This window comes from Grus americana, chromosome 1 (genome assembly GCF_028858705.1).
Source record: "Grus americana isolate bGruAme1 chromosome 1, bGruAme1.mat, whole genome shotgun sequence".
Lineage (NCBI taxonomy): Eukaryota > Metazoa > Chordata > Aves > Gruiformes > Gruidae > Grus > Grus americana.
The window spans coordinates 84491053-84505112 of NC_072852.1; the positions used below are offsets into that span (position 1 = coordinate 84491053).

Sequence of the window (14060 nt, forward strand, 5' to 3'; positions counted from 1 at the left end):
CAAAGAAAAACTCTTGGCATGTTTGAACAAAAGGGTTTTTTTCCTCTTCCAGACAGTACTGAGATATAATATTCACCTTCCAGAGGGGGCCTTTGGATTTTCATTCTCAGTAAAGACATCAAAAGCTTCCTGCCCACTGGATGGACCAGCAAAATTTGATATTGTCCTCATAAGCAGGTAACGTGCCATCAACAAGCCAGCTGCACAGATGACAAGACACACAGAGAAGATTGCTGTGTGTATTCAGTTCTGCTTATAAAGTCAAGAACCATGAGCTGATCAATGTGTTGATGATATCAGCCTGTAATGCACAATATCCCAAAAGACCTTGTGACAGTAACTGGTGTTGTTAGCACATACTTGGCCCTTCATACTAAAGATCTCCCCAGTGTCTCCCATCTGAGCCCATCAGCAAGCGCCTGTGATTCACTCCATCCTCCCCACGCTGTACGAGGCCGGGAGCAGAGAGTTGCTCTTTTCTTCCTTAGGCACGGTCTAGACTGACAGGGGCTTCTGTTGTTTCAGTTACACAGGGAAGCGCAGCCGCTCCAACATGGTCATTATTGATGTGAAGATGCTCTCTGGCTTTGTTCCTGTTAAGTCCTCCCTGGACAAGGTAAATTATAGGAGCAAGAGTAAATGAGTCGCCCCAAGGACAGAGAAGACTGGTCATGATGAAACCAGAGGCCTGGTTAAGAGTCATTCACCCATGAACTCTGCGTGGTATTTTCATGGCTGCACTGTCTTCATTACTGGGTGGAGGGAGTGCACCTAGAGGGAGCTGTGAGCACACAGACCTTCCCACATGAGAAACTAGGAAGGGTACCAGCTAGAGCCTGACCAGCCAGCCGCTGCCCAGAGAGGGAAAGGGTGGGAAATCTACCAGACTAGTTCTGAAACCTATACAACACCAGAGACAGGCAGTATTCCCCTAATGAACTGCAGTGCATCTCATGCACCGTGGGAAGCGCTCATACCCCCCCACTAAGTCAAGTGGCAGTTTTTGTTCGGTCCTCTCCATCTATTCAGCAACATTTGGACTCTAAAAATCAGCTGCCTGCCCTTGATAGGAACCCTGAAAGAATGAATCCTACAGCCATGTGGTGGTAGGGTCTGAAGTAGCACTTGTATTTTAATGGGTTATAAGTATATTGGTTTATCTCCATTTCTTTCTTTTAAAGCTCATTGATGGTCATACAGTGATGCAAGTAGAAAACAAGAAAAATCATATTCTCCTTTATCTGGAAAATGTAAGTTCTGATCACTATCTATTTAATTTTCATAAAGGATGCAAACAGCTTGTAACAGATACACCTACAGAGTGAATATACTCAATAAAGTGCATTTATCATGTTGCCTTCCCCATCAGTTTTCCCCTGTAATCACTAAGCTGCTTTCTCTTCAAACTGCATGTAACATCTCAGCCTCCCAAACAGCTTCAAACTGACGCCTGCCCTACTAATGACTAGAAATAAGTTAAGAAAAAAAAAAATCAGATAGAAATTAATCAGAATTCTTTCTCCTTTCAATCAATAGCACATGAACACCAGAAAAGTTTCCTTTGTGTGCATGTCCCCTTGGTAGACTTCTTATGACTATCAGTCCTTCCAACAGGACATGAAACACTGCTCTGATCTCCTCTGGGAAAATTTCCATTTCTTCTTTTACACTAGTTCACTCCCAAATCTAACCTGTAATCTCATCCCTGGATCAGAATTTACATATTAAAACTACACTTGCTTGGGACCCTGCAGAACTAACAACAGAAGCCAGTATCCCAGTGATGTACATTGTTTCTCAGTGGCACATAATGTTCATGTCTGAAGCGGGAGGGGTTGGAATGCCAGATTTTATGGTCCTGACTATTGGAAGATCCTGGAGAATTAAGGTCAGCCCTTTGGGACATTTTTTCCCTCTCTGGCAATAGGATGAATAATAAATACAGAATCAGGCAATACAAGTGATATAGGAAACCTACAATGAGGGCAAATGCCATGCTGGACCTTGTTCTCACCAACAAGGAGGGGCTGGTGGGGAATGTGAAGCTCAAGGGCAGCCTTGGCTGCAGTGACCATGAAATGGTGGAGTTCAAGATCCTTAGGGTGGCAAGGAGGGCACACAGCAAGCTCCCTGTCCTGGACTTCAGGAGAGCAGACTTCAGCCTCTTCAGGGACCTGCATGGTAGAGCACCATGGGACAAAGCCCTGGAGGGAAGAGGGGCCCAAGACAGCTGGCTAGTATTCAAGGGTCACCTCCTCCAAGCAATGCATTCCAACAAAGAGCAAGTCAGGCAGAAATGCCAGGAGGCCTGCATGGATGAACAAGGACCTCCTGGACAAACTCAAACACAAAAAGGAAGCCTACAGAGGCTGGAAGCAAGAGCAGATAGTCTGGGAGGAATACAGAGAAATTGTCCAGGCAGCCAGGGATCAGGTTAGGAAAGCTAAAGCCCTGATATAGACTTAAATGTGGCCAGGGATGTCAAGGGCAACAGGAAAAGCTTCTGTAGGTGTGTCAGTGATAAAAGGAAGATGAAGAAAAATGTGGGCTATCTCTGGAAGGAAACAGGAGACCTGGTTACCCAGTATATGGAAAAGGCTGAGATACTCAATGAATTTTTTGCCTCAGCCTTCACTGGCAAGTGCTCTAGCCACACTGCCCAAGTCACAGAAGGCAAAGGCAGTGACTGGGAGAATGCAGAACTGCCCACTGTAGCAGGAGGTCAGGTTCGAGAATGTCTAAGGAACCTAAGGTCCATGGGACCTGATGAGATGCATCCGTGGGTCCTGAGGGAACTGGCGGATGAAGTTGCTAAGCCACTATGCATCATATTTGAGAAGTCCTGGCAGCCCAGTGACTGGAAAAAGAGAAACATAACCCTCATTTTTTAAAAGGGAAAAAAGGAAGACCCAGGGAACTACCGGCTGGTCAGTCTCACCTCTGTGCCTGGCAAGATCATGGAGCAGATCCTCCTGGAAACTATGCTCAGGCATATGGAACATAAGGAGGTGATTGGTGACAGCCAACACGGCTTCCCTAAGGGCAGATCGTGCCTGACAAATTTGGTGGCCTTCTGCAACGGGGTTACAGCATTGGTGGATAAGAGAAAAGAAACTGACGTCATCTACCTGGACTAATGCAAAGCATTTGACACTGTCCCACATCACATCCTTGTCTCTAAACTGGAGAGACATGGATTTGACAGATGGACCACTCGGTGGATAAGGAATTGGCTGGACAGTCTCACTCAAAGAGTTGCAGTCAACGGCTCAATGTCCAAATGGAGATCAGTGACGAGTGGCATTCCTCAGGGGTCGGTACTGGGACCAGTGCTGTTTAACACCTTTGTCAGTGACATCGACAATGGGATCAAGTGCACCCTCAGCAAATTTGCCGATGACACCAAGCTGTGTGGTGGGGTCGACACGCTGGAGGGAAGGGATGCCATCCAGAGGGACCTTGACAGGCTGGAGAGGTGGGCCCGTGCGAACTGCATGAAGTTCAACAAGGCCAAGTGTAAGGTCCTGCACATAGGTCGGGGCACTCCCAAGCACAGCTACAGGCTGGGTGGAGAATGGATTGAGAGCAGCCCTGAGGAGAAGGACTTGGGGGTGTTGGTGGGCGAGAAGCTCAACATGAGCTGGCAGTGTGTGTTACAACCCAGAAAGCCAACTGTATCCTGGGCTGTATCAAAAGAAGCATGACCAGCAGGTCAAGGGAGGTAATTCTTCTACTCCGCTTTTGTGACACCCCACCTGGAGTACTGCATCCACTCTGTGGCCCCCAACATAAGAAGGACATGGGGCTGTTGGAGCAAGTCCAGAGAAGAGCCACAAAGATGATCAGAGGGCTGCAACACCTCTCCTGTGAGGACAGGCTGAGAGAGTTGGGATTGTTCAGCCTGGAGAAGGGAAGGCTCCAGGGAGACCTTAGAGCAGCCTTGCAGTACCTGAAGGGGCCTACAGGAAAGCTGGAGAGGGACTGTTTACAAGGGCATGGAGTGACAGAACAGGGGGTAATGGCCTTAAGCCGAAGGAGGGTCGATTTAGATTAGATATTAGGAAGAAATTCTTCACTGCGAGGGTGGTGAGGCACTGGAACAGGTTGCCCAGAGAGGTTGTGGATGCCCCCTCCCTGGAAGTGTTCAAGGCCAGATTGGATGGGGCTTTGGGCAACCTGGTCTAGTGGAAGGTGTCCCTGACTGTGTCAGGGGGGGTTGGACCTAGATGATCTTTAAGGTCCCTTCCAACCCAAACCATTCTATGATTCTATGATTCTATAACTCTTCACTCTTTGGACTCTCCAAACATATTTCTGATCCCAGTTTGGCAGGCAGATAATGTATGTCCCACATCTGTATGTGTGGCATCAGTGGGATTTGGAATATACAATCAATCTGTAACTGCCCTGGTCAGCTCATGATGGTGTTACACAAATAAAAAGACTTACGTGATCCCTGTCCCTCCATTCCCAGATCTCTCAGAAGAAAAGGAAAGAAATAACTTTCTCAGTTGAGCAGGACTTTGTAGTGACTCATCCCAAGCCAGCTCCTGTGCAGATCTATGATTACTATGAAACAGGTAGGTCTTTGATTTTAACCAGCAGAGAGTGGCGGGGAGGGACAGGGACAGCAGAAACACTGTGTGCATTACGGGAGACCCAGAACCAGCCCTCCTGGAACCAACACTCCTCCAAACTCTACCAGGAACTGGAGCTAGTGCCAGGGGAGAGACTCATTGAACTTTAGTGAGCATGGTCTCATGGCCAAGGTGACAAGTGGGCATGACTGGAAAGTTATGAAAATGCGTGTCACAGAATGCAGATTTCAAGGCTCTCCAGCTTAGGCATGTGTAGGGTACATCCACCTCCAGGGAAAGGCACAGGAAGTGGTCTTCAGGCTAATGGGAATATTTCTCTCCTTTTCCAGAAGAGTATGCTGTTGCTCAGTATATGTCACCTTGCAAAGAGGCTGTTGCAGAAGTGGATTAATGATTAGAAAAGGTAAGTGAAAGCCAGAAAAAAAAAACAAGCAGTAATGTGAGTGCAGCACTGGGGAATGAAAGGAGAGAACAGTTAGTAAAAATAAAGGTAGGAAGGTGAAGTATAAAGCAGCATGAGCAGAGGGATTGGCAGGGTGAATAGAGCAATAACTGTTCTTGCAGAAAAGGAGGCTTCAGTCTCCACCAGGCTTCTGAGGGAGCAGCCAGAGACAGAGGCTGGATCCTGTCCCATGCCACATACTCAGTAGACTCCAAGTGGAGATGATGCTGCTGTTCAAGGGAAGAGCTCAGTCTCTCTGTAGGATGAAAGCCAAAGTGCAGAATACCAAAGAAACTGGGAAATACCTTCAGAGTTTCCTCAAAAGTATTGACACTTAGCAAGGAATAATCTACCCACAACTGTCCTTGAAAGCCTCCCTTCTGAAGCCTACACTTCATGGGCACAAGCAGGGTGCTTCACAGGGACTTACAGAAACCCCTTCCTGGCCAGCTAACACATTACCTGAGGAGAACACTTGACGTGACATGAATCATGGAGGTGGTGTGTTGACTAGTCAGAGGTACAATGCTGTCTTGCTGTAAGGGACATCCAGGTCTGTGTCCTGCTCAGCACAGCAGTGATTCTGACTGTTATGTGCTGAGCAGTTCCCTGGGGGTACGGGCACAGCTCACTACCAGCCCTTGGTTCAGCTCTTGCCTGTTTTGCGCAGAAGGGACTGACGACCCTGTATCCTGAAACTGTATTTTATATCCTGCAGCTGTTGGCTTATTCTCATTGAAGCTATTTTGGTTTGGTTTTTCCCCTGCAGGACCATCATCAATGTTGAACAAGTGGTCAATCATCCTATTTTCTTCTGTCACTAAGTTCTGGAAAGGGCCGTTTCACCTTACTAATCACAGTGGGAGTCTGTGATGTTGTTTGACCTAGTGCCTGATCTCTGTTTCCTTTCACGGCACCTCTCTCCAGATCTGTATCATAATCATATCTATTTTTCCATCAATAAACCTCCCTTTTACATTGGACATTGGCTTTTTCTCAGCGTCACAGAACAGACATTTTAATGACAGTCCACATGTTATGGTTGCTGGCTGGGGGAGGATGAAGAGAGAAATGTTATCTGCTGTGCCTGCAGCACTACTGTAATATGCAGCATACTGAGTCCGTCTCACCTCTGGAGTGTAGGACCCATCTCCCAAGGCTGCTGAAGAGCCCCTCACCTTTCCCCAGTCCTGCCAGGGCACTGCTACTGCACCTGTGGCATAAAAGTAGGGTTTTATGTATGGATGTCATGGAGTGAATCTGCATCATGCTTAGTAGAGGAGAGGGTGAAGAAAGGGGCAGGTTTCAGTCCAGGCTTGGTGAGTGCCTGGTCCCACATCCTGGATCTCCCCCTGCCAGGCCCTCCAGTCCACCAGACTGGCCAGACTTTGTCCAAAATAGATGATGAGCCTGGATCATGATTCCCTGTCCCAGCCACCAGCAACAAGCCTCCTCATTTTCCTGCACCTCTTGTCATCTCCCACTTCGTTACATTTGAAGTCATGGTGGTTTCTGCAAACACAAACCCTCTTGGGCCGCAGCATGCAGGAGTCGGTGGATGGGTGGAAAGAGCACGATCCAGGCACTACCGAAGCCCTGACAGAGGGGACAAAGGGACAGAGAGGCATGGATGTAGACATGGGAGCAGAGCAGCATTGGGAGGGCTCAGCAAAGAAGATGCAGCTCCTCTTACCCAGGAGCAACAACCGCGCCAGCAGTCCTTGCCCACCTATACCGGGCTCCCATGGCCACGGCCAGGTGGGGTGGCAGGGTCAGGGCCACCACAGCTCACAGGCAGCCCCACACTGGCTTATTTGCAGTGTACCAAGGGCTGACCATCCACCACGCAGGAGCAGGGAGAAAAGGATGGATCTGTCATGGAGTGGGGGGAAAAAAGGACCTGCCATGCAAGGGCATGAACAAGAATTTATGCAAAGATGCAAACTGTTCAAGTGTTGAGGACTAGTATGTGTTTTGAAAGGATACATTTCACCAGGCAATTTGCTAAAGATATGTCTGGACTTGCATTTTTTTTCAATGAAAATTAATCATCATGTCAACACAGAATATCCATCTTCCCAAATTTTTTCTTTTTTTTTGCAAAAGGTACTAAATAATTTGAGTCAGTGGCATTTGTGCTTCTGAGTTACTCAAGCCCGGCCTCTCAACAAACCAGATGCCTGAGTCTCCACAGGCAGCAGGGTACCCAAATACGCAGAGGATCCATCCGCCATGTGTGAGTTTTATAATTACACAGGGCTGGCCATCCAGGATATGCATGATATTGATGTTAGAAAAAGCCATTTCATTAAGTTTCACAGATGAGGAATTTGTGGGGCATGAAATTGCTTCGGGAAGAGTTCCAAAATTAAAACTTCACTGGTAGTAGGAAGGAAGCAAGAAAGGCTATGAATTATGCTTTCCTGACGCACGTCAAACTGTAGCAATTGACTCAATTTACACGAGCATCAGACTGGACTACAGCAAGAGAAATCAATAGTTACAGCAACAAGGTTGAAAAGGAGAGCAGACTGAGTGGATGTGGATACAGGATATGCATCTTTCTGGGGGATTTGAGGCCAATTAAGCCAAGGCTTCAGCATCCCACATGGAACTCATAAAAATCCCCCTCAAGTCTGGCCAAATGTTATTCTGTTCAGCCAAGCATCATTTTCTGGGAAGAAACAAGGTCCTGGGGAAAAAAAAAAAAAAAAAAAGCTGCATTTTTATCATTCTTTTGGAGCCTTCTTTTCCTCTTAGGCTAAACCTGAATTATTAAAACATCGAGAGCATATTTCCCACTGCAGACTCTTCCTCTGCATGCTGAAAATGCAATGTTTATTACCTGATTTGATCCTGTGACTCAAATAGCTAATTGCCGGTTGCAGTCAGATCTAATAAAGATCCCATGCTCGTACTCTTCCTCCAGCTTTTTACATGTAGACCATGTTCTCCCTGGCTCCCACTCCCTCAGGGCACTGCAATATTCCTTAAGATGCATTCCAACACCTCCCTGATTTCTAGAACCTGGATGTCTTTTTTCAGCTATGTTTTGTGACATGTACCTGAAACTGAACCAAGTATATTAATTGTTGACTAAGCAAGACAGGGACACCCACTACACTGAATGTCATTTCTTCGTCTCTAATCCAATAATCCTGAGGCATCATATCATCCAATCCCAGAGGCTCGGGGAATGTTCCAGGTCTCAGAAGGACAGAACTACTTTAATTTTGGCAAGATGTACAGGTTAAGCAAACTCTGTTTCCCCAAGGGTGAGAAAATCGGACTCACTGGCCCAAGATGTGCCCTGAGCTACCATAATGCTGCCTCCTTGAAGGCACAGATACTGGTTTGCTGTGCTCAGTATTGCACATCTCAGTTTAAAAAAGCTACCAGAGAATGGAGACAGGTACAAATACACACTGAAACTGTTGTGCAGGTCCTTGGACTGAGTCAGCAACACTACGAGAAATGGGAAATTCAAAACTTCACTGTGGTTGTCTGCCAGTGTCCTTGCGACTGCTCTGCAGCTTCTGGATCTCCTATGGGTGTGTGCATGGCCCTGTTAGAAGCACATTAAAAGCTATTCTGAAATGCAGGTTCTTATGAATAAAAATGAGATAACAAAGAGTATAATCACATGAGAATGTCTTTGACTAAAATGCTCTGTCAAGCTTACTTCCCTTTGTCAAATCCTTCTTGGTAAAGTTTATTTGTGCCATGGGAATTGCTTCCCTGCTCATGTGGAGTTCACACTGAAGGATCTACTGAAGGCTGATGTCATGGCTTAGTTAAGAAGAAGAGGACTTAATAATGGCCACACTTGTTCTGGAAACTGAAGATAAGCTTTTTTACCGTAGATGATGAGTCTCATCCACAATGTGGGCAGCAGGTTGCAAAATCTAGAGAAAAAACAAATGCATCTCCCCAGAAAGATGAGCTCCAGTGTAGCAGTATTCTCTTGCTTAGGCCCCTCAATTGCTTATCCAGCACTCTCATTAGACAAAGGACTCCTTGGTCCAGGGAATTTGGTTGCTCCATCTTTTGACTCAAATCCTCTGTGATCCCTGCAGTGTCACGGGTCATAGTGCCAAGCTGTTAAACAATAGCACAGCAAGACCTCAGCTGTAGGACTTATTTTATTTTCCAGATCTTGTTACCTACTTGTTGATGTTCAGGTCTTCTCCTCACCACCCTCCATCTGTCAAATATGAAGAGTGAGTGATGACCAACCAATTCACTGATTAGAGAAGACCAGAAATGTGCCAGAGGAACCTTCAATCAAGAAATGATGATGTGTCAAAATGCTCTGAGGAAACAATTCAGCCTTGCTCTCTGATAATTTCTGTGCTGAGTTCATTTGTCACCTACTTGGTGGGCAATTAGGGAGGTAGGGCCCCGTCTGCAGTCAAATGACACCCACCATCTCATTCATCAGGTGACATAGAAGCATGGTCACATCTCTGGCACCACTGGCTGTGAAATGAGTAGTATTAGAGAAGGGCTTCCTGAGGAACATCGCTCACGTACATTTTAAATTTTTATTCAGAGTAACAATGAAAAGTTTTCTAAATTTTTTTCAAGTGGAGAAGCAACATTGTGTCAGCTAGTCCTGTAGCTCAACAGCAAGAGAAAGCTTGTTTCTGCTCTATCTCCTAAAGGGTCACCTTTTGAGGGTCAAGAAAATCCTAAAAGCAAGGCATTACATTTAATATAGGACCTACAAGCCTCCTTCTCACTCTTCCCCTTTCTGATCCTCTTGCAAATTCAGCACACTGATCTCCTGATGCCTTTTGATCCTGCCCTGGAGTCCTCCACTCCCCCTTCCTGCCACACCGGTGTTCCTGCTGGGCAAACCAGCACCTCTTTTAAGAACATGATTTCAGCAGGGCTCCTGGACCCCATGTTGTCACATTGTGTATATAACCTGATAGCTGGGAGATTTAAAAATCTTATTTGAGAATGAAGGTAAATATGAACAAGGCAGGCAGAGGTGGAGGCAATAAAAATCACCATACTGTGTATTGACAGTGCATGCTACTAAAGCCCTAACCTTGCACATTTTTTTTCAGCCTCCCACTCTTTGGCTCCGTACCCACAGGGAGGTGAAGGCTGGGTTATTACCAGAGGCAATTGCATAACCACGCCACATGTTTTCTACTTCTCTTTACTGGAAGTGGCTAGCTCTAGGCACCATTGGTTCCCCTTGCTGTCCCTCCTGTCAAGGCGAGGTGTGTCCACACTTACTGAGTGACCCGAGGCCTGTGCCATGGTGAAGCTCATCTGGGAAGTCCTGTGCGCCGAGTGTGGGATGCACAGCTGGCTCTCTCCTCACAGCCCCTGGCTGCTTAGGTGAGGTCTTCTGTTCCCTTCCAACCACTTGTGTCCAGAGTGGGACAGGAAGAAAGTGCAGTGGTGTAATGCAGCCAGGGCAGGCACTGCAGCAAAAGGGTCCTGAAAAATGGCATGTTCTCCAGCTGCATTATAGCATCACGGCTCATATCCCTGACCTGAAGGGCCAAACATGACCTGCTCTGCCCTGCCTAACAAGGTGCGACAGAACAAAGCAGAGGTGCAGGGGAACGGGTTAAACATGAGAATATCAGATTTCCTTGCCTTGTGCTCCATTAGGACTTCTTCTCTTGCTTTCCTGTAGTATCCTCCATCTCAAAAATCTGGACAAACACTCATCAACCAAATCCCAGCTCCTCTGCACTGGGGAAAGACCCATGTCTTGAGCACCAAATGACACCTTGCTTAGCTGAGGCACAGAGAGAGGCCTGGACTTGCCGGTTGCTACCCAGCAAGTCAGCAACTGAGATAAGCATAAAGCCCTTCCCTCCTGCTTCAGCTCAGCCAGCAGGCTCTGGGGCCGAGGCCGCTGCGGTGCAGGGCCAGCTCCCCCCCAGCATGGCTGGAGGAGCGAGCACCCTTGCACAGCCACCACAGCAAGTGGGAGCTGCACCAGGCACGTACCGCGTGGTCCATCCAGCAGGCATTGGCACACCCCTCCGCTGCCTTCTTCTGGTAAAGCCATTCAGAAGGGAGCAGCCATTTGGGGTTTCACTTTTTTGTAGCTAAAAGAACATCAAAACTAAATAGGAAAAATCTTTGAAATGCTTATGCCACGTAAGTACGGTCTTTTTCTCTATTAGTGCTCTTGCTCATGGCTTTGTGCCACGAAGTTTGGATGGTCTCTGGGGATGGCTATCCCATGGCACCTCTGGGCACCTGCTCTGTTGTTGCAGCAGCCTCAGGGGAAGCATTTTTTCCTTCCGTCTGCTCAGCATTTCTCTGTACACAGCTTGGCCCATTGCCTCTGCTCCTGACACTGTGCATCTCTGAGAAGAGCGTGGCTCCAGCTTCATTCCACCTGCCTTGAACATCAACCTTGGGGCCAGCAGAAGAACCTTCATGAGATGCCTGTATCTCATCTGAGGAGAGAGGGAGCCCAGGCAATAACATCACAGCTAAAGCTAAAGCTAAACACAGTCTATATGCATTTTTTGTGTCTTTTTATATGGTAAAGTTTTATCTGCAAAGAGGAGTCATATGACTCAAAAAGGGTATAGTTAACTGTCCCAAGTGCTGTTTTCAGATACATTTGTAAATGCTTTGGCTTTTTCTCTCCCCTTCCTCAGCAATAGTCTGAGTAATACTATGAAAATAGCTTTTCATTCTTTACTACATTATCTTCACTTCTCTGTAATATCCAAATACCAAAAAGAAACCCAAACTGTGAACATGCAAACAGCTTGTTTCTGGTTTATATATTTTTAAATTATTGGATATCATTCACTAATTACCTTTAATGGATTTAATAGTGGGATTTCAGCAACTGATCCTACTTTGCATATACTGTGCACTGTAAGTATCAGACAGACACTCTGCAGGAGGGTTAACAACCTTGGTTGCAGCCTTTTTTGCAACATACAGTATAGGTTTCTTTTAAGGCAAGTCAAACTTTATACACAGAGGTAATGTTTGTTACAATAGAGCTGGGGAAGGTGGATAAACTCCACGTCATAATAGGGCTTACCCTACAAATGGGCTAGCCTTACAACACGCAAAATAGAGTCACAGGACTATTTAGAAAACCCAGCTACCAATTTGGTTTGCAATTTAATCTAAGTGCATTAAAATGAGAGTAATTCATTGATGCCTTTGCCATGCCTGAATTTACTCATTTGTTCATAGGACACTGCAGAAATATGAGTTATAGTTGGCAGCTCAGCTGTCTGCGCCTGGGAAAGGCAATTAATCTGCCACCAGGCCCTTCTCTCAGGTTAAGATATTCAACAGGCCACTGAACTGGATAATCTTTATTCACTCTGATATTTTCAGTTTAATTTGAAGTTTAGCTGATGAAGCCTTTTTATGGTGTTTCATTTCATTGCATATCTTCCTTTATCGGCATGTTGCAACTTGTATAATGGTCATATTGTCTGAGGTTTTCTGATAGAGGACTTTCTCTTCACTATGTCCTGTGAAATATTTTGTCTCCCACATCATAATAAACCCTTTTTTATGTCTCTGGCTATTGCTGTTACTCCTATTAATTTACACAAGTACTTTTTCTTGTAATGCTTTTTTGTCATTTGAAATAAATTGCTTTGGGTTACTTTGCTTTAGATACGGAGCCTGGGGAAACTAATATCATTATTCAGATTTCCTTTAAAATAAAAATACTGAATTATTTTTCCTCCTGAAGGATTTTTTTCAGCCTTTAGCTGCACAGCTAACACGATTTTGTTAACCAGAGCTGTTAATATAAGACTCAGGTTTTACAGTGACTCTTTTCTCACCTGTCCCCATGCAAAGCTGATGTAGATACTGAAGAGAGATGTTCCTTTCCTAGAGCTGCTGGTTTCCACCAGGGGTTCTTATGTGAAAGTGCATGGACCACCTTAGGCACGATGCCAGCGTTACCAAGAACCATTTCTTTCCTCAGCCCTTTCTTTCAACACATGCCTCTTCTTGAAAGCCAACAGTTGAAGTTTAATGTATTGCTATGGTTTGGGTCTGAGGGCTCAGCATTGTGCTACAGTCCTTGAAGAGGCAGAACAGGAACATAGTAAAGAAGCAGGTGTCTCTTTTGGGTTTATTTACCTTTGGTGACAGTGGTTCCAAAATTGCTTAAGACTGCTGGGGCAGACAAGGATTGCTGCAAGTGAGAGTTTTGTGATAGTGCTAAGGGTCTTTACACCCACCCACAGACATCTTTTCTTCCTGCACTTGTAGTGACCTGTGAACCACTCTGTTATTGGACAGTTGGTAGATGCCTACAAAAATTAACAATAGAAAGAGAAAAGAAGTCAGCGGAAAATATACTAGAATTGGGTTAAGGTGATTAAAATTGCACAGCTCAGTATCTTTATTTTCATGGGGAAATATGTTTTCTATAGTGGTCATAAATTTGGAGGTGTAGGACACTTCACATTTTTCTGTCTCCTTTGCTAGGCAATACAGTGAAGACTGTATGGCTTATTGGAAACTTTGCAGAATAAGGTTTGCTGTGACTGGACTTTATCAATATTAATGATGGCCTGTATTATTAATGGCATCTTTTGTGTCAGTCAGTCCAACTCAAAATAATATATTTTCAAGTGCTGGTGGAAAGCAACCTGCGAAGGAAATATTTTAGAGAATTAAATGCTCCAGAAAATAAAAAAATAGTCATAATGATATATTCAGGCAAAGCAGAACTACTCCCGTGGCATCTGTTTCTTACTGACTGGTGTCTTGCTCCATTTCAATATGATAATACCTGGAAAGGAAATCCAATGCGTCAGCACATGGAACTTACCAGTATATCGCTGTAACCTCTCTGAGAATTATCTAGAATTAAGCTAATTTTTCCCAAGGTTATATGGAACAAAATAATATTTTAGAATAATGTTATAGTTTTAATTTAGCATTGGAAATAAATAAGTTTCAAAAACCTTCTATGGAACAGCCAAAAGATGTGCTACCTTTAAAAGTAAGAGTAAACATATGCAATAATTCATTTTCAAGCA

At 45.3% G+C, this 14060-nt stretch overlaps 1 protein-coding gene across 1 annotated transcript in view; it reads left to right on the forward strand.

The window, feature by feature from the left end:
• The window catches only part of LOC129206624 (ovostatin-like), a 29783-nt gene extending 23905 nt beyond the window's left edge, over window positions 1-5878 (forward strand). The window contains exons 31-36 of the mRNA XM_054826168.1: window positions 53-177; window positions 526-616; window positions 1182-1250; window positions 4475-4580; window positions 4928-5001; window positions 5810-5878. Of these exons, the coding sequence (XP_054682143.1) occupies window positions 53-177; window positions 526-616; window positions 1182-1250; window positions 4475-4580; window positions 4928-4989 (453 nt within the window). The 3' untranslated portion in view covers window positions 4990-5001; window positions 5810-5878. The remainder of the gene's footprint in view (window positions 1-52; window positions 178-525; window positions 617-1181; window positions 1251-4474; window positions 4581-4927; window positions 5002-5809) is intronic.
• The last annotated feature ends 8182 nt before the right edge of the window (window positions 5879-14060 follow it).